The following is a 22,393-nucleotide window of genomic DNA, read 5'->3' on the forward strand; positions in this document are numbered from 1 at the left end:
CCCACTGCATACCCCCAGAGAAGCCTTTACGTCAAAGCACCTGAGTCCTCCACTGAACCTTTATAGAACAGAAAATACGTGAGCTATCAACTGTCAGTGTTACTGACAATTTTGCGAATGCGTATTTTAAAGCAAAATAACATGTTTTGTATATAGAAAAATACCATGGAAAATAAATTTTTTGAAGCGTGTATCGTAATATTTTACTTATTTCTTGTCTCACTACGAGATCATTCTTATTGTGGTAGTAACATACTAGAGGGTTTTGTAGAAAAACTAGCGCACTTGTTTATTTAATAATTTCTTATAAAACTACACACTGAGTAATTGCGCATATCAGTCTCTAATTTTTAACTGATGGACTTAAAGAAACATAACTAGACAACAACACCCACCAACAACTCTTGAACTAATTCTGTTTGATCGAATATTGGGATTTGACCGTGGAATATTTTGGGGCTTAAAGTGCGAAGGTTCACGGTACAGGTATGATATACAGTGATACCTCGGTTCTCGAATTTAATCCGTTCCAGAAGGCTGTTCGAAAACCGAATCGATTTTTCCCACAAGAAATACTGTAAATTAAATTAATCCGTTACAAACCTCCAAAAATTACGCGTTATGAAGCATTTTAAGTAAAAATATTGCTTATTTATACCTGTATAATAATACTTACATATATGGGCGTAGATTTTTTACACCCGATGAGGAGGATGATTTTTGCAACCACTTATGTGGACTGTTAAATTTACAAATAGGTAATCTCTGATTACGTGAACCTGAAAGCTGTAAATATGCAGTCAGAGAGTAATCTTGTTGCCACGATACTTGCATGTATACTTAGGCCTACTGACTGATACTTACGGACTATCTCTTAGATCGAAAAGCTTAGAAGCACGCCTATATTAAAGATGTACATTTCGGCTACTGAAAAAGCCTACATCTAGGCCTAATTATGTAATTCGATTGGTAAGAACACGAGAATCACAAGAACAAACACACAATTTGTAGGCCTTGATGCAATAAAACAATTCAACAGACCAAACTGTAAGGGGGAATGATTGTATGCACCATATCCTCCACCTAAAATGAAGGGGAGATGTATCCCCCATCCCACCAGGATCTACGCCCCTGCTTATATGCATAAAGTCAACCACAAAAACTATAAACACAATAAAAAACAATAAATGAAAATTTAACTGCACTTTACCTGTGCTGAGGTGAGCTGATGGCGTAAGTGAAAGGTGGTGAGGAACGTAGAGATTAGGAGGGTTATTGTTTGTAAGGGGAGTCACCTTACATAAAAACGTCAGGTAACTCTCCTTCTGGGGTTCTTTCTCTTTGCACCTCTACAACCTGCTTGAGACTCACTGGACCAATTTCTCACTAAATAATTGTCTAATAAGGTTTATTTCTGCCTGGCACCCTCCCCATGTCTCACCACACTATATATGCCACTTCTCTTCCTAAATTTTTCAAACCACCCCTACTAGTTTTAAAGGCATCACTTGTATCAGCACTCATTCCAGGGGTGTTTTTCAGGAGATCAGTATGCAACTGCTTTGCTTTCTCACAAATGATGGTCTCACAAATGCTATCACCAGCTAACTGTTTTTCGTTTACCCAAATCAACAACAAGTTTTTTCTACCTCTTCCATTGTTTGTGATCTTTGTTTCATAAGCACTGTCACTCCTTTTGCAACATCAGCTCCTTTGATGACCTCTTTATTTTTAAGTATGGTGTAGACTGTAGACTTTGCCATACCAAACTGTGTAGCAAGGTCAGACACACAAACACCACTCTCATACTTTGCTATGAGATCTTTTTTCACCTCTATTGCAGCTCTAACAACTTTTCTTTTTGGTTTGCTGCTTTCATTATCCTTCTTATACCCCATGGTAGCTTATTTAAATCAGGGGTGTGGACTGGCGACAGGTGCAGGTAAAATTTGGGCAAGCTTGGCATGGGCGAAAATGGTCAAGGGTTAAGAAAAACAAAAATACCCCATGGTAAAATCAGAAGAGAACGTTCACAGCAGATTTTAGCAGGGGTGTGGACTGAGCGACAGGTGCGGGTAAAATGTTTTGGGCAAGCTTGGCATGGGCCGAAAATGGTCAAAGGGTTATTTCAGAGGTTCGGGCCACGACAGTTTCGTTCGGGAACTGAGTTTATGTTCGACAACAGAGACATTTTTTTCTCAAACAATATGTCCAAAAACTGAATTGTTCGAGAACCGAGGTACCACTGTATTAACAACTAGACCATGCTCAATCCAAAATGAGCACAATAGCAATGAAAAAAATATTCTCTCTTGACAAAGAAATTGAAAAAGACAAAGATATTGATGACAGTCTGGCTACAACCAATCAATATCATTGACTTAACTATGGAGCAAATTGATAACTGTTTACAAGAGCGAGAGAAGCCAATAAACAGTACCCACTACCAAGTAGCATGATTATTACAGATGGAAGTGTGGAATGTGTTCTGTAGCATGTTGCAACTCATACCTTGGGCAGTAGATCTGCAGTCTGGCATACAAAAACACAAGAGGAAGAGACTGGGTAAAGCAGTGGGTTCCAACTGTAGATCAGCTGGTTCCAATTCCACAATTTCCCAGATCATTCAAATTTTGACTTTTAAAATACTTATAAGTTACTCTGTAAAATGACATATATCAGTTCCCAGATATTAAAATATGAATTTTTTTTTTTTTCCATCTAGCTTGTAGATTGGCTGAAATTTCTCTGTTTGGAACCAATGGAATAAAGTATTACATTGAGATATTCTATGTTGTTTCATGTATTCTTGTGAAGTCATTAACTTCTAGAAGGATTGAGAACTGTAGAATTGAGGACTTACAAATTCTTAATGTGCCAATTGTTTTCAGAAAAAAAAGTTTTCTTAAACACCCTAAATTATATCACAGAAAAATAATCATTATTAATAACGATACAAATTATAAAATGACATGAAAATATACCTACTCATTATTAAAAAGTATACAAATATAATAGTACCGTCTGTTGTATGTCCATGTATCTACTTTTCAAGGTTCATTGGGGCCCTGGGAAGATGTACATGAACGTTTTTTTTTACCACTATTTCACCTCCTGGTGATGGATCTTCACCAGATTTGGAAGGAAGGTTTGATTGGTTTGTACAGAGATACATGCAAACTTTCAGTTTCACATTTTGTGTTTTGCAGTTTTTATGGGCATTTTTACAATTACATATAAGAGGAGCAACTTTTCATGTCCTAAAAGAAGTTCCTTTCATTAACCATAGATTCAGGTCTTCCATTCAGGGAATGTGTACTCCAATTAGTATATAATGTGGATAAAAATATTTACCGATATTAATTTCTTCTAACACTATATAGAATATAAATGGTATTTTCAGATAAGAGTTAATTCAGTCTTCACACATTATACACTAAAGAAAAGAATGAAAGATTCAGTGAGGAAATGACAGAACTGTATAATGCATATTTTGTTATTATGAATTTTCTATTTCAAGAACTGATGTTTTTTGTTAATATATTTTTTATTGTTTGTAGTTAGGCACAAGGATACACGATAGGCTATACATGCTGGAAGCTACTGGGTGGGGGACTTCTAGAATTTTGCAGATATGTTATACATAAGATATATCATTATAACATAATTAAGAAGTTTTCAGGTTAAAGGTATACAGAAACAGAAATACTAGATCACACTGTAGTTATTACATTTGTTGTAAAAAGACATGCATAAGTTGCATATATAAATATAGTGCTATAACATAAACAAATAATAAGAATTTGGATTTTAGGTTACAGAAATTTAAAAAAAACCTACAACAGTCAACTTTAACTACTGGATTCTGTCTTGCAAGTTTTGGGTATGTTTACAGGTGTTTTTTTATCTGCATATACAAAAATGTGCAAAAATAGAGAATTAGACCATTTTTAGGAAGCATTTTGTTTACAAACTTTATTTGTTACAATTTTCTCCCACACAAAGATGTCAAAAATGAATTATGCTGATGGCCCTTATTTTAATAAACAGATGTAAGTAAATTTTTGTTTGAACTAATGTATCTGTGAAAACAAAAACAAGATATTGAAGTTCCTTGTAAATAACATTTATTTTGAAAACTTAACTCATTATTTCAAAGTAAGCCACATCTGCATGATCTATTCTGTAATACCATGAATTGTTTTTTAAATAAGATAAAAACACCATTAAGTACGTTTTTTATATGGAAAATATTTAGGAAAATAATTTAATCACACTGTTACACATTAATATAGGTTAAATTAATTTTAAAAAGGAATACAAAAAAGTAGAACACAGCAAAAATAATACTATAACACAACACTTGTATCAAAATATTGGAATGGTAAAAGTTTGAAATATTTTACAGAAAAAAAAGCTACACATTGTATTTCACATATCTAAATTTAGTCTACAATATTTCTATTGACAGTCACCTTCAATTGTGCAAATTGGTGCAATTTTTACAGGTATTTTGAACACATAGAAAAACTTTAATAGTACATTAGAGTACAACAGAAAATGTTAAATGTAGCACACAAGGACACTTCAATAGGGATTGAGGTAGGAAAGAACAGGAACAAATAGAATGTATGTTAACTGAAGATTACAAGAACATAGAGCTCACGATTAGAGATGCCCACACAGAAGAGAAATGTAATAAAATATTGAAGATTAGGGATCCTAAAAAAAAAAAACTTGTGGCAGCAGGTGCTTGGAGAAGTAACAAAATAGTAATTCACACTGAATTAATGGAAAATAACTGAAACAATTCCAGCAGTATAAGTTAAATTAAACTTGTGTAGGGTCAAAATTTTGTAATTGGTTAGTGTGAACATTAAAAAATTTAGTGTTGATTTTTATTAATTGACACAGAAGCTCTGTTAAGTACAGATTTATCAAATAAACATCTGACACTGTTAGACAATTCACAGAAAGAAGTTCACAAAAGCATCTTAATATCTATTACAGGGCATCCAGTTAAAAATGTCAGGAAAGTATAGCATGCACATAAAACTTGGAGGTTCAAAACTTGAACATGTATTTTATATATATGTGAGCAGATAAATTCAGGGATGTTAGGACAAGAATTCCTAGAAATTACAACACTGATATATCCACTACAAGACGTAAAGTAAACACAACACTAGAACTTCAAGTGAACATAGTAGTAAGACTACGTATCAAGAGTAAAAAACAGTGCCACTGATACTTCTTGTAACAATACAAAATATAGTAAAAGTCAGAATGATGGTAGATTTAAATGCCATAAGAGAAAAATGTGTTAGTGGTAATAATGAGAAAATGTTAACCCAGTGATAGCAAAATAATAGTTTAAAACAAAACAACAAATAGTGGTAAAGTGAATAAAGTGGAGAGTAACAAGTACACAACCATACGGACCCCACAGATAACTCTACACCTACAGCAGGCAACACAGCATCCCAACAGGAGATTCACTTAGTAAGTGTGCCTAAAGAAATACCTGAGATATTACAGGTTTTCAGTATTTTGCTACCTCAACCATGTCATAGCATTTATTGCTGGCTTCAAGAAATACTCAGAATGCTTAAAGCATGTCTTCAATAAGTTACAAAAGCAGAACTAAGACTCAAACTATCAAAATGACAATTCTTTGGAGCAGAAGTTCACTATTTTAATGATATAACTGTGAAAATGTAAAATCAAATCCTAGAAAATTAAAGGAAGTTACCCAATCCCGAAAGGTTTGTTTCACAGTTTGTAATGCTTTCAAGACCTTTAATGGAACTGATAAAGAAAGACAAAAGTTCCAGTGGACAGAAGAGAGACAAAAAAAAAACATTTGAAAAAATTAAGAGATCCCTTACTAAAAGCTCCAATTTTTTAGTTACCCAGGCTTAAGTAAAGAATTCAATAAGTGGGTCATATTTGTTTCAGAAATGATCAATATAAAAACATTCCAAGTATGGTTTTGAATTTTCACATCTGTTACCTTATTGGTTGACCCTTGCATCAAACACAAGGCCTCACTCAAGCAGCATAACAGTGAACAATGCATAGTTAAAATGCCCTGCTCTTCTTACTTTAAACTCATATTTGGTCAGTGAAGAGAGATGTCAGTATTATTTTCATGCTGTATCAGACTACACCACAAAAGAACTAGTTCTTCTACCAATGAAAAAAACATACAACATATTTCAATTTCCTTAACGACAATTTATATTTTCTGTGATAATCAAATTAATTTCTACTGCCAACCATGTATACATAACACAGGACTTCAGATATTCCATACAAGAAGCCCATTGAAAAAAAAAAAAAACGTTCTATAATATTGCAACACAGAGGAAACAATGTTAAATATTTTAAATACATCTTCATATATAAAACTCCGTTTGTTTCTAGTAGATGCATTCTGCGCCTTTACCATAAACCATTCTTTTTTTTTAATTGTAGAGAAAACAACAAACAACTCCATGACAAGAAATTTCATGTTTTGCAGAGTTGATAAAGTGATAAACTTTTTAAATAATATTTACATGGCCAAAGAATGAACACATATACTACTAAACATCGGTAGATGTAGAAATGTCTTGATATAAGTATATAAACAATCTTCATGTAGTTGGATGTTCAAACATAATATTCTGGTTAATTACCTGTTAGAACATGATGCAAATCATTAAGTCAGTCACATTTCACATTGTCAAATTGCTTTACATAAAGTGAAAAAAAAGAACACTTGTGAAAATAAAGCCTAATTTAAAGAATACATTGCACAATGTGTAAGAACATGCAGACAGAACAAGATATTTGAAATTGAGCAATTTCAGGAAAAAGAGTAAAATAGTTGAAAAGTCATCTACCACTTTGTAAGAAAGTTAGTTTTACTGAGTTTAATTTTCTATTTAATTCATTTATTCATAGTCTCAAAGAGGTTTTAAAGCTCTTAAAAGTGCCTTTAACAGTGTTTACAATAAAAAACTTTACATTTAAGTGTAAAACAACGAAAATGACCACTAATTTTTTTTATGTGGATGATCCTGGAATCCTTGAGCTAAATATACTTTTGCATACATACTGAATATTGTTTTTACAACTACAGCAGAACACTGAAATTTAATGACTACTTATTTTGACCTGCCTTCTAAATAAGGTACATTCCTAGAAATATACAAATGGTGTTTAGGCTATCAAAGGAAACACTGTTACACTTTTAAAATCATTAGGGGGGAAAAATGTTGTTTTTTTTACTTCATTTATTTCATACTCTATAACTTCACTGTATTAAGGTTAGGAAAAACATTTATCAGAAGTTGTTTGTCATATTCATTACAAAAAGCATGCATAATGTCTTTTTTAGTGTTTAAATACTATTACTACTACTATAATACTGCTATTTAAGCATGCCTTGTTAAACCTACTGAAAAATGTGCTACTAGTAACTCAGTGTTTAAAGTTAATCTTTAATCTAGTGCAATCTTCTGCAAACAATAAAGCTTTCACCTAGCCTAGTTAATTATTTTTCTCAACTTGAATGTGCACAGGATCAGTTCCATGGACCAACCCTGTATTGGAGAAATGTTGACTACATTTCTAAATTTACCAAGTGTATTTTTACAAAATGGTGCAAAAGGGTACAAGTCTAATGTACCTAAAAAATAAAACGTTTAAGTTATACATGTGTACTAAATGTGTCTGTAAATTGCTGAAACTGATCTGACTAAGCCTCTAACAAGATGACATTCACATGAAGAGTAAAACTACATTTATCCACTTGTACAGTTTGTAAATTGCATTTTTGTAACCTCTTAAACATTTCAAATTCATATCTAAAGTTTTTCAGCACCTCCATATGTTGTAGCTGATATTTTCTTAACTCTAACACAAACTATTGCATAACAAATAGTGTAGAATAAGATGAAATGTTGATAACTTTGACATCAAATACATGCACCATTGTTGAATAGCACTTTATACATGGTTGAAGCATGTACATTTTTAAGTCCAACACATGAACACAGGGTTAAAGAACTTCAAACATCAACTGAACATTAGAAAGATACATTATCAAAAATTATTGGGAATTGTTTTCATATAACAACAGACAAATAATCCTATTTTATAATAAAATAATAATACACTGAAACACAACACATTTCTATGGTTATTGTTTGTACATACGAGACACACTAATGAAAGACAAATACCAGAACTTAATAAATCTACAGTCCTCCTTTTACCATTTCATTGAAAAGACACACATACACCAATAAACACACAAATATAAATAGCAAAAATAGGCCATTCTAGACTTCAGGGTGAATTATCATATTAGTGATACTGAATAACATTTCACACCATTTATCAGAACAATGGAAATTGTAACCATTGAGAAAATACCAGAAAATGTATTCAACACAAATTATTTTGCTTCTCTGTGTTTTATGAACTAACAGAATCATATGCATAAACCTTAAAAATGTGCACAATAAAAATCTGTTTCAAGATAAGTGCACCTCTTACCAACATGACAATTTACAAATCTTTAACATACTCCAAAGTTGGATAAAATACATACAGTACAGTGCTTAAACTGTATGATTCAGTGTTAAGAGTACACATGTAGACACAACAAACATACTGTATGTGACTTAGCAAAACTACAGGAATTAATAATAACCATATATGTAAGTGTATAAAACAACTGTGATGAACATAATGTTTCTGCTACTCAAGACAGTTCACACACATCTACCTCAAACCAATTTGATGTTCAAGCTCTTAGATAAATGTTTACTCATAAAAAGTGATTTACACATAATGAACTCACTTAAATGAAACTGCAAACAATGATAATTTGGTAGAAAATCAGTGTTCTCAAGCTCACACCTACACGTGCACATAAAGAATGAACACATTATTAATGGTATTAAATGTAAAGCACAAAGAACAATGCAGCATACTATAAAAACCTAACTACTGTGCTTAACTTATAATCATACCTATAAATGCAAGAAAATTACCTTTACTAACTTTATCACAGATATATAGGTCATTTAATAGCACAAGGGCACTGCATCACAACAACAAAAACTAATTTTACTTTTAGACAAAAATGTTACAGAATGAAAACAGTGTCAGGGAAATTTGCCATGGATGTTTAACATATTATACATCAAGCTATTTTAAAAATCCCAATATTGACACACTAAACATGTAATAAAAATATGCACGACATTACAAACATAGTCTACCATATAACATTATTATATATACTTGTCAGTGGTTATGACAGCTCATACAGCAAAATCTAAATTAAATTTTCTAACAGACATATTTAAGGAAGATCTATATTCAATACTTGTCTGTTACCTACGTGTTCTTTTAAATGTATGCATGGATAAACAGAGTAATGATGTCACAATGAACACCCCCAATTTGTATGAAGAATTTGAATGTTAATTGAGAACACAAAATGTAAATGATGAACTTTAATTAATTAATGTCAAAATGAAAGTGTGGATGTGATTTATGAAATATGAAGTACATCATGCAGCAAATAAACAATGGATGTTACCATGTGAACCATAAAGAATTGCATGGTACTGATTGTTAGCTTTAAGTTAGCAATATTTTAAATCAATCTGTGATGTTGTACAACACTATCTATAGATTCACAAATGTCATTCAACTTTGTTTGCATCAAATTGTATGTTTCTATACACTCTGTATAGTCATTGAAATACAAACACATGAACATATTTCACTTGTCTTCTACTTACAACAGCAGTGTTGGTAAATGTGGAACTTGCTACGTATGATGAGTCCTTTGATTCAAGGTAGTTTTAAAATGAACATATACTTTCTTTCCTTCTACACTAAATAGAAAGTCAGTAGTAACAGACAGTAACAATGTTGGCTAACTCCCATAACGATGGATCAAAAAGAAAACAGCTGTACACAAACTGACTAGTAGATCCCTCATAAGAACCTACTAATTTGTGATGCAAATCTTTCTCTCTTTCAAACATGGGATAATGGCACTGAGGAGTCACTTTAAGGTAAAAACACACAAGAACTCGGCAGGAAAATAACGTAACCTGACTCAAAAGTAGTCTTTTTCCAGTCTGCAGTAACCCATAAATCAAGGAGTTACAGTTCAAGTATAACAAAGATACATAAAAGCTTGGTTAGGCTTTGAAGAGATCTAGATTCAAGTTCAAAATACATATGTATGACTGACATAACTATTCCTTTGTGACCAGCACCACCACTGACACAATAGCAAGTTACTCAAATGGCAATAGCAGCCATTGCTTCACAGATAACCAAGATTGCAGTGACAAAAGAAAAGCATTTAAAAGAGATTTTATTATTACTGATGTTTGTGATATATTCAAAGGAATGTTTCCAAATAACAGCACAGCTCAACAAATGAAATGTGGATCTACCAAATAATGCTGGATAACAAGAAAAATACAACATATTATATCATGGTTCAACAAGTCAGGAAACAAAGGCAAAATAGCAGTGACTGAACTTTGTAGTCAGGTGCTTTAAGAGTGAAGAACTGTGTTTAGATATCTGAACTCCACACTCCTTGGTCACAATGCAGGAAAAAAAATTTTTTTTGAAAAATTCAAAGAAATTACAGAGTAGTTCTACCCGAAACAAATGGTTCAGATGTAAATGACAAAATCTGAAATGGAAGATATATAAAACAATAATTGATGGAAAAATAAAAGAATGATCCACATCTTTTTGACCTGCTTGAGGTTGGGTCATATAGCCTACTATATATTATTGATGGTATATTTTGCAGCAGTTTAGCACTCGGAAAGGTTAGGTACTATTTGTTTGATGAATTCTCAGATAATCCTTAACTGATGTAAAAAATTTAAATATTTCTGCATTGTGTCTCCTCCCTCCCTCCTCTCACTGGATCTGTCTCTGTCCTACTCAGATTCTATCCAAATGATCTTATACATAAATATAATGTCAGACAAAAGATAAATGTCTATTCTAGATAATCCTAAAGGAATGGGCAAAACAGTTCACTCCTTTAAAATAGATACAAGTTTTAAAACCTATCTCTATGCTAATTATTTTCAGTTGTCTGTTGTTACACTGTAAAGAGTTTGTGCATTTCTGAGATGATCAAATACCTTTGGCTTCAAGACATTTCATGATTGGGTCACTGTAAGTGAATTAGCCAGTTAAAAAGTAGCCTCACATGTTGATTCATGTAGTGTGAGAATCAAATCTGTCAAGGCAATCAGATTGAGCATATTGGTACTATTATGCTGTCTTCAGCTCTGGAGATGGTGTATGGATGGATGAAAAGGGAATGTTACTAATGAGTGGTTCCCAAAAAATCATAAAGAGTAAAAGTTAAGATGTGTTTAAAGCAAAAGTTAGAAGACAAATACACACGCATGAAAATCAGTTTCATATAAAATATTTTAAGCACCAAGTAAATGACAAGGAATGGTCCAACAAGCTACATTTACAAAGAAAAGGCATAATGGTATTGTGACTTTTATGACTGAAGTAACTTTCACAATGTATACTGAAGATAGCCATTAGCATTCTCCAACTTTCATAGTTTAGTTCTGCATGATTATTACTACAATAACAAGCTATTGTTGCTGAAATAGAATTTAAAGAAACATTTTAGCTTGCACTTTGCACATACTTCTCAAAACTCGTGATGTTCTGTAAAGAATTTCTCGGACTTTTTCCTTTATTACTCATAATAATACTGTGGCTTCACTTTTAACCACATATGCACAGCAGGTAGAAGTAATACTAAGTTAATGTGTTCAGCTTTTACAAAACATTGCATTCTTTCTACCAAATTCAATGACTACTTTTAATTTGCATTATATTTTCTTTGTTTTTATGGGACCACCCAACAGTAACTGGTAGTTATTTCACAAAGTTAAGCTGCTTAAAAAATTAAAAAATCTGTTGCACCATAAAAGTGAAACCCCTGTGTGCATACAAATATTTAAGTCAACTTTTCCTGAAAAGGAAAAGCTTTACAAATAACTATTTAATAAACAACAAAAGCAAAGATATTCTTGAAAAAGTAACTTATATTTAAAACTTAAGTTACAAAAAGAGACAGATATATTAATAAACATGTATAACCAGTAATAAGAAACAATACAAGAAAATAATGACTTCTTACTATAAATATTAAAGACATAAATTTGTCTTTTAAAAAAAATGTCTCAGGCTCACACATACAATGTTGTGTTCCCTCTCAAATTTTAAACTATTACATTAACTCTGTACAAGTTGCACAAACAAACATTCAATTATGAAAAAATCATTTCAAAAATGCTTTATAAATGAATGCATTCTTGCTAATATCTTTTAACATAATGTGTCAAGATAATAAGGCCCCAAGTCAATATAAATTCCTCTTCTCTTCCTATTTAGAATCATTAAGACTACCATAACCTAAAAGTTCAATTACATGTGCACATCAGGATTCTTATTTTGTTGTAGCGGAGAGTGGGTACTGCACTGTCTGTTGTCATCCACAGACTGGTTGAGATGTTGAGCTGTTAGTGGTAATGTGCTTTCATCTTTAGATGAGAGTCTCTCTGTATGATAGACTACATGTTGAGGGATGGGTTCTGTTGTTGGTTGGTAAGGACTATCTGTGTTGGGGTATGCTTCCAATTCTGGGTAATAAGACTGAGGTACGACGCACACTCCTCCAGCCTGAATATGTTCAGGTGACTGCATCATGGGATGAGTAGCACTTCCATGTTCACTTTCAACTGATATGTTTCGAGCAGAACGAGCTGCAAAAGCACACAAAATAACACCAAAGACTAAGAGAAGTCCCCCTCCTACTAAAAGAATGGGACCCAAGTAATGACTAACACCTCTATGATGTGGAGTTGAGTATGCAATGGCAGTTGTCACAAGTCCTATCAAGAAGGTGAATATTCCCAAGAAAACAATAACATAGAGACGTGACCCTGAAATTCTGAGATGACCAAGGTTAACACCAGTTCTGAGGAACCCAAATCTTCGAGAGAAGTACGACCCCTGCTGGTTAGAATGCATGTTTCTTTTTAACCTGAGGAAAAAAAAATTCAATAAATATTTAGAAATAAGTATTGGCAAAAAAAACTGTCCTATGACAAAAAATGTGTGTGTTAGACCTCTTCACAAAATTATTCAATCAGTTTTTTTATTCTTAGTAAAATTCTAACATTTGTTGTGATATTGAACTATATACAAATTGTTACTTTTAAGGTATAACATTCCAAATGATTAAATGTAATTCATACAATATTATTCATTATGTTGAAATTATACTATACATTACATAAGTTCCTCTCCATCAAAGGCAATGAGCAATATTTTGTAATTTTTAATGATATAAAAATTTTCTATTATCAATTGTTTTACATTCACTATTTAAATCTTCATTAAAAATTTCTATTGATGCAATTTCCACAAGCATCAAGTTACAACACACTAGAAGGTTTTATTACATCTACAGAGATGACAAAATGTAAATTGTCACTGGAGATGTACTGAAAGTCCCAAGTTTTATTTTAAAAACCTGGATTGGTACACAATGTTTCATAACCATCAGAAATTCTATACCAAACTAAAACTGGTCCTACTTTTTAAAACCTACAAAATATGTGATATGAATAAAATGTATGTTGCTAGGCAGGTATTATGAAGATCTATGAATACTGTCCACAACACAGCACTCAGAGTAGCTTCCTTTATTTATACGCTTAATATATTAATTTAGAATACCTGCTACTTCCTGTACCATTACAAAACTTTTCTGAATAATATTAATGATATTCACTGCGCTTTTGGTGAATTTTAGCTTTACTAGAAAAGAAGGTCTAAGAGGCAAGGAGTTTTCTTAATAAATGTGCTGTATGTTCTGAACAGTTGCTGTATGGAAATAATATAACTTTAATATGAGTTTGGTTACAAAAAAATTGGGAAGTTTGTTTAAAGAATGATAAAACTCTGGGGCTAGATATTTCTCCAAAAGTTTTGAAGGAGGTTAAGGACTAGATATACAAGCCACTTACTAACACTTTTTGTACATCCTTGAAAAATCGGCAAATGTCAGAAAAGAAAGTTGCAAATATCACTCCTCTTTTCAAGGGAGGTAATAAAAATTATTCCAGCAATTATAGCCCTATAACTGTACATCAGCAGAAAAAAACAGTTTTTTAAAATCTGTTAAAAAATTATTTGCGATATCAAATAAACATCATAATTTTGTTGGACAGTCAACATGCTTTCATTATGGAAAATTTTAACTTACTAATCTTTCTACATTCTCTGAAGATGTTACTTCTCATATAGATGAAGGTACATATCTAGATTTGGTGTATTTGAACTTTTAGAAAGAATTTGACAAGGTGCCACATAAAAGGCTTGTAAAAAAATATCTGTAGATGTGGGAAACAGGTTGACTCATTGGATCGATGGAAGAATGTAGAGGTTTGTATAAATGGAATTCAGTCAAACTGAACTGATGTCACAAATGTAGCACCTAAGGGCTCAATATTAAGGTCTTTATGACTTACATCAATAACATAAATAAAGGATTAGTCTGTAAATTACTTAAGTTTTTCAATGATACACTTTAGGAGTTACTGGCTACAAGGATGATGATGCTACTTGACAAAAGGTTTTGGATTATTTGAAGAGTCTGGCAATTAAGTAGCAGATTGTTTTTAATTACAACAGATCCAAGATGGAGTGTGCGAGTTAGAAGAATATGAAATTAGCACATAATTTTGATGTTCATAACTTTGACAATGTTGTGAAAGAAAAAGAAATTTGTGTGCTGATTAGCTAGTCTCTTGAACTATCCAAATAGTGTGCTGTTGGTAGTGGCAGAGCAAATAGGATTCTAGGTTGTATATTCAAAAATATGGAAACTGGTTAGGCCATATTTGTAATAATTGGCTTGATATCCCTAACTTAGCAAAGGCATTGAATTGTTGGAAATGGTTCATAGGAAAACAACTAACAAAATACCTGTTGTTTTGATTACATAAAAAAGAAGTCAATATTGTTTTGCATTTTGTGATATTTAACATTAATAGGTTGTAGCTATATCACTAAGTACGCTTAAATGTATATAGGATTGTGTGTGTGTGTGTGTGTGTGTGTGTGTGTGTACACACAAATTTTAAGATTCCTAGTAGCTTGTAAAGTTTAAGAAAGTTCTGAATATAGACTAACAAAATGAAAAAATTTATGAATTACAAATTACCATGCAACAAAATATCAGCTATCATGAAGCTATACAACTTAAAAAAACACGTGTAAACAAGACAATCTCACAGATACTTCTCAGCAGACTACAATTATTTTACACATGTTCAGGCGCACATAATGATACTGGATAAAAAATTTAAATGTGATTTTATGTACTTATTGTACTCAAATAGATATTTGTCAGTATATAGAAAAAAATAATTAATCCTAACAGTTTATATTTGCATCTCTCCTTTGTTACTTCTGGCCTATACCTAAATACACTAAAATTATCAACTGAAGATGATAAACATTTAGCTGAACATAATACATCAACACCAGTTTACTACATAAATGCATAGCATAAACAAAAACAAAAGATAAAAACTGAATGATTGTTGAGCACACAACAATTTTCCAAGTTCATAATTTTATAGTTTATTGATTTGTTGATGGTACTTCTGCAATATCCACAAACAGTATAATGGTTTTAGAGCTTCAAACTGAATTTTACTGATTCTTAAGTGCTGGTGAGTAGAAACTTGGGAAATTTATTAAATTACCTAAAAGCAGCCACTATGTCAATTAATGTTATGTAAATTATTCAATTAATAAAAATTATAGTTAAAAACACTTCTCAAAATTAGTACTTTCAATTATTTCAACATTCAATTAAGCAAAGTTCCAATTAATCTGATTGTCATCAAAACAATTACATAGTCAAAAAATATAATTTTCCTATACTGAAAATGTATTTCCAAAAGGTACTCACATCCACTCACAAGGATACGAACGAATGATTGTTTTTCATCTTGGGATGGGAGAAAAAGATGTATCTGAAGAAATGCCTGCATTTGAACCAAAGGATGTGGATCTTGGGGTTTGTTGGAATGTATGGGAGGAACAGAGATGGGTGTAGAAGTTGATTCATCAACTTTTTTATCCATGGAGGTCAAAAGGCTTTTCATTTGTTTTGAGAATGATTCTCTTGGAGGCACAGAGAGATCTGTCTGCACTCCCACTGTAGTTGTGGAAGGAAGTGCAGCAGCACGTCCAAGATGAAGTGGTGGACAGCAATTTCCGAGCCTCAGGACAACTAATGTTATGAGTCGTTTTCAAATGCTGCACCTCTTTTTCCTCCAACCATTTAGGGAAGAACGAAAGTAGGAAGGGTGAGAATCATTGCAGTTTACACTATATGGGTCCGTTTCACACTCATAAGCATCGTGGTCCTTGTCACTACAATGAGCACATGTCAGGGAACCACGACATGACATCTTTGAGTGCCCGAACCTCTGACATTGAAAACGTCGGAGAGGGTTTGGACTGTACAGCCACACCCTGCAATTTAGATAACTTGCCTTGATGGTGGCAGGTGCACGTGGTGATGTAAATGTCAAAACGAGGATATTTGTAGGCAGTGTAATTACATCTTTGCGAGTGGAGATGTGCCTCACCACAGAAACTCCTTGAGTGGAGAAACCAGCGAGAATCTCTGACTCTGAGACGTTCTTCAAATCCCTCTCAACAATAACTCCTCGTGATGAATTCAAAGTAGCATGAGGGGTAACCTCAATAGGTATATCCCCAATTGCCATTGAATTCAAGAGGAGTTCACTGTGTTGGGATGTGGATTTTTCAACCAATGTCTCTAGATCAAAGCTTCTTTACTGACTTTAGAGAGCCAGCAAGTCCTTCAGTCCCTTCTGAATAAAAAAGGGAGACATTTGCTCTAAAGGTTTTTCTGAAAGAGAATGTAGAATGAGAAAATGAGATACAACTGATGGTACAGACGTTGAAGATTGCTGATCAGTCTTCAAGACATGGTCGTTTACCTGTTGACTGTTTTTTAATTATGTTATTTAAATTTTTATTAGGAGGATCCATAGAAAAAAAAGAAAATTTTGGTGCCCACTGACCCCACCCACCATGGAGCCCTACGAGGAAATGCACTACAATGTCAAGCAAGGACACTGCAGCAACGCCAGGGTTTTGTGAGCACTATACCCAAACACCAGCATCAGACACAATGTCCACAACACCCACTGAGAACTTCTAACACTGGTACTTGGTTGACCCTAGACCAAGTGGACCAGCCGATTGATCCAAGGGGGCCACCCAAAGGCCACCCGCCTACAGGAATTCAAGGTCAAAGTGGTGTGTTAGGGTTGGACCCCTCAACCACCAGGATCCTCTCCTCCTCTTCATGGGTCGCCATGCATGGCAAACATGTTGGTGGATGTTTAGATCCCAGAGGAGGTAACCTGCAAGAACAGAATCTTCCCTGGGAGGTCCCCTCACCACATACAGGAATCCACACCAAGGGGGCAGAAGATGTGAACAGCAAAGTAGGAAGGAAGGGTCAGAATAAGTACCTATATGAAATACATTTTCAATATAGGAAAATTATAACTTCTGATAGGGTATTTACCTAAACTCACAAAAATAGTTAGAATTCTACACTTAGAAGACCAGTGCGAGGAAGTAACATAAGGAGCCCAAGAAGCATCCAAAGGATACTCATAACAATGTTACAAACAAATCCAAAGATCAGAAGAAAGGAACCTCGCCACTTCTGAGTCATGTATTCTTTACCCTTGTATATAATTCAAAAACATAAGGGCAGAAATGGCATAGAGTGGGTAGGATGCATCAGAATGTACTCAGCAAGTCAGCTACATCCAAAACCTCCTTTATAGGGTGCCAACATCCACATGAGGGTAGAATAAAAATCGTACTGTCTTCACCTCAAACCCAAGAATTGGGGACTAAGATCCACACCAATTCCTGGGTATTGCACAAGGATCAACACCCTACAGTAATATGGGGCTGGCCATTCAGCATCAAAAGGATGGATTCAGCTTGTGCAAGGGCTTATGTTGACTGGTTTGCAAGAATCCAAACTTCAACTCTGGGAACCAACATCCACACAAAGGTAGGTTAAGGGCTCCTATCTATAGACTTAGTATTTTGACATCACAAATACCTAATTTCAACCAGTGCTGCATTCAACATGCCACATGTTTCACTAAAATCTATATTTTGGTGTGTTCTTTTAATAGTTGCTTTTAAATTAGAAATTAACTAATGTATAATATTAAAATTTGAACTATAAGCTACAATACGATACTAAACTTGCTGACATAAATTCATAAAACAGTAGTTCAACAAAATTTTGAATGCAAGTCAACAAATATAATTATATGGCCTTCCACCCATGACCCGTAGCAAAAGAATTAAATCTTTTTCCTATCCACAAAGAGACATGAAAGGGAGGAAGACTGATAAAGGAAAAACATTTAAGACTACGTTTTGCAGCTCCATTATTGTTAAACAAAACTTGAATAAAGGAAAAACATTCAGCAGTTAATTATATCAACAAAGTCTTAAACAATTATATTATTACATCATATACAAAATATCAAATAAATATAGTCTATAATCCAGTCACTTTGCACATTTAACATTAATGTACACAATCAAAATAAAAACCAGAGCATGCTCCTTACAGATACAAAATGAAAATCAAATGGGACAATGTCATTGAACAGTATAAAATGGTATAGACCATTTGGTTAGATCACAGTGTTATAGGTGAAAAAAGGGGTATCATGCAATCTGACATTATTACACACACAATAGGAGATTGGATAGCTTTACTTTTGGTGTAGGCTAGTTCTAGTAATTTTCACCAAAAGTAAAACCCAAAGAGATGTAAAACATTAAATGACATTTAAACTACTATGATCAAAAACAAAGATAAGATACTATAGAAAATATGCTTATAATTACTATGAATAAGCCTTAGTTCAACAATGGTACAAAATTATAATTAAATAATAATCACATTTATACTAGCTACATAAATTCTAAGGTCTGGTACAGTAATTAATGAGTAATTAATTCTAAGACATATACAAAGTTTCTATCAAATTCTAAGATATTAATTTATTCTCCCAACATTCTCAAATTACAGTTTAAAGATTCATGAATGACTAGGTTAATATTCTTTGCAGGAACTTCAGCCCAACCATCTTTTTCACAGAATTTCTCCAACAAATTGATCCCACAAATTTATCTAATGGTTTCCAAATGACACATAAATTTCAACTTATAATTTAGTTCTAACTTACAGATTCCTCATCAAAATTAGAGATTGTTAACATTTCCAATGAAATGAACCTATAATTTCTAGGCTTCAAAGTTTCAGCAATTTCCTACACTTCTCAAATAACTTCTCATTATTAGACTTCAACACGTACTTCAAAACTAGTATCCTTACTGACCCTCTTAGCTTTATTGCTGAACCTAGTTTCCTAACCTTAACCACAGGTACTTAACATGTCCCTCTTTTCAAGTTCACTTCAGAAATTTGCAAAGAGAGTGATTTGCATGTGTCTTTTCAAGAGAGGTTTTAAACTGTAATTAATAAATTTATAAGTGAAAAACATCATTGTCAAGTCTTCATAGTAATTAGTACTAAGGTATAGCCACTGGGAGTAAATTCAGTATATATTAATAAAACCACGTTCTCAGCATCATTAATTAAACAACTACAAATCTTTTATGTTTTTATCTCCTTTATATGTTCAATTTTCAATTGAGATATGGATGATTTCATCTGTGATTTGGCAAGGAAGGTCAAAGCATCATAACAGCAATAGGATGAGAAGACAGAAACACTTTGAAAGCAGCTAAGGCATAATATTGTACTTGGTTTGTTGCACAGTATTTACCAAGGCGGTTCTAAACAGTTCCTGAATACTTCTTATGTAATTTAGTGACTTCCATGCTTCTTTCGCTTGGCTGTTAAGCATGCAATGTACTGAAAGATTTGAGTCACCTTACCACATTTTTTCACAGCCCCAATGCTGAAAGAGTGCAGGAAATACTTTCTTTTTAGCCAATAAAAATGCCCAAAAATTTCATATTCACTAAACAGTTATGTGTAATTATTAATAGTTTAAGTACTTACTATTAATGAAACAACTTATGACTATTAATATTATGTAAATTCCGTTTCAAAATCAAGTTTGTACAATTTGATTTCAGTAAACAAAAACATTAACAACTTAGTATTCAAAATTGAATTCTATTACTGTTGATATTACCGTGCGTTACTTTACTGTCTTTAATTTAAAATTTTAATAATTATTTTTTCGCATTTTTCTAAATATTTTGGGCAATTATGAAAATACCATGATAATGATATTACTAATAATAGTTATCGTATTAAGTATATACTATTGTAACTGGTAGCGAAAACTGAATATCACTTTATGAATAATTACAAATAGTCATCACGTAATATCTTCAATTCTATTATAAAACTTACTGTGTAATAAATAATTCGCAACAATAAACATATATCCAATTAACAACCTTCACCTTTTCTTCCGTATTTTCAAAGCATTTAAGCCTATACAATCAGTACCCCCTCTAGAGATATGTGAAAGAAACAAAAACAATAACCAAACTGAAAAGTGAATAAAAATTTCTCTTTTCCAATTGGTACCACCGATAAAAACAAACAAACAAACGTTCATCATCTAGTGTACCAAAAATAATATATATTTTCCACACTCTATGTTATGTAACACTCTTTGTAATAACATAGTCATGATAGTTATTTTTCTCAACGTACTGTATTATTACCATTTTCGCATAAATTGTTTTACATAAAGTTTAACTTTAAAAATGAATATTGAAAATGGTTATGATATTTTTTTTGCTATTTTTGTAATGAATTATTCCACGTTTGAGTCATGACTTCTCAATAATACTTTGTCCCTCTCCTGATAGCTCGGCAATTAGAATACAAGTTGAAAAATATAATTATTCCACATATTTCTGTTATAACTGTAGTACATCTGCACGAGCTAGAAGGCCGCACATCAGCTCCACGATGATAAATACTCGTGTTCAAACATCAGAAGATAATATGACAACCACTTCATTGTTGATTAATTTATTGTATACCATCAGACATGTGGAGGATGCTTATTCAAAGTTTACAAATTTAGTGAGCATCTGTTTCACATTCTACATCGTCCATTGAATTAAATTATCAGAATGAGGATGATATGGTTATATGCAAGTTAAGTTTTTCACCATATCTAATCATAACTCTAAACAACTAATTGTTGAAGTCGTATCCTTGATATTTGTGGATCAATCAGTGAATAAGCTTTGACCCTTTTGGTAAAATAATCAATAACCACATACTGATTACCTTTCTCAATTTCAGGCAGTAGACCAGCTGTGAGGCCCGGCATGGCCTAGCGCGTAAGGCGTGCGACTCGTAATCCGAGGGTCGCGGGTTCGCGCCCGCGTCGCGCTAAACATGCTCGCCCTCCCAGCCGTGGGGGTGTATAATGTGACGGTCAATCCCACTATTCGTTGGTAAAAGAGTAGCCCAAGAGTTGGCGGTGGGTGGTGATGACTAGCTGCCTTCCCTCTAGTCTTACACTGCTAAATTAGGGACGGCTAGCACAGATAGCCCTCGAGTAGCTTTGTGCGAAATTTCCAAACAAACAAACAAACACAAACAGACCAGCTGTATCCAGGTTGTTATATTTAAAGGGTGTGTGTGTTTTTTTCGTATAGCAAAGCCACAAAGGGCTATATGCTCAACCCACCGAGGGGAATCGAACCCCTGATTTTAGCGTTGTAAATCCGGAGACATACCGCTGTACTAGCGGGGGGCATATTTAAAGGGTCACGTAAAACTCTCTGACAGAGAAGTAACTTGTCATAATAAATATCTAATCTAAGAAGAACAAGTAATACAATGGTGCTGGCCCCGCATGGCCAAGCGTGTTAAGGCGTGCGACTCGTAATCTGAGGGTCGCGGGTTCGCATCCCCGTCTCACCAAACATGCTTGCCCTCCCAGCCGTGGGGGCGTTATAATGTGACGGTCAATCCCACTATTCGTTGGTAAAAGAGTAGCCCAAGAGTTGGCGGTGGGTGGTGATGATTAGCTGCCTTCTCTCAAGTCTTACACTACTAAATTAGGGACGGCTAGCACAGATAGCCCTCGAGTAGCTTTGTGCGAAATTTGAAAAACAAACAAACAATGTAGCTAGAAAAACTATTTTA

At 33.3% G+C, this 22,393-nt stretch overlaps 1 protein-coding gene across 1 annotated transcript; it reads right to left on the reverse strand.

Annotated features, from left to right (window-relative positions):
• Window positions 1-4,253: 4,253 nt before the first annotated feature.
• Window positions 4,254-20,793, reverse strand: LOC143256021 (uncharacterized). The gene is made up of 2 exons (XM_076512582.1): window positions 20,683-20,793; window positions 4,254-13,123 (listed from the first exon to the last, which is right to left on the reverse strand). The coding sequence occupies exon 2, from the start codon at window positions 13,108-13,110 to the stop codon at window positions 12,505-12,507; it is 606 nt and encodes a 201-aa protein (XP_076368697.1). The 5' UTR covers window positions 13,111-13,123; window positions 20,683-20,793; the 3' UTR covers window positions 4,254-12,504.
• Window positions 20,794-22,393: the final 1,600 nt, after the last annotated feature.

The sequence above is a fragment of the Tachypleus tridentatus genome, chromosome 7 (assembly GCF_004210375.1).
Source record: "Tachypleus tridentatus isolate NWPU-2018 chromosome 7, ASM421037v1, whole genome shotgun sequence".
NCBI classification, from domain to species: domain Eukaryota; kingdom Metazoa; phylum Arthropoda; class Merostomata; order Xiphosura; family Limulidae; genus Tachypleus; species Tachypleus tridentatus.

Bases quoted from the DNA above. Each gene is read 5' to 3' on its own strand.
- LOC143256021 (XM_076512582.1), bottom strand. From the start codon at position 13,110: ATGCATTCTAACCAGCAGGGGTCGTACTTCTCTCGAAGATTTGGGTTC.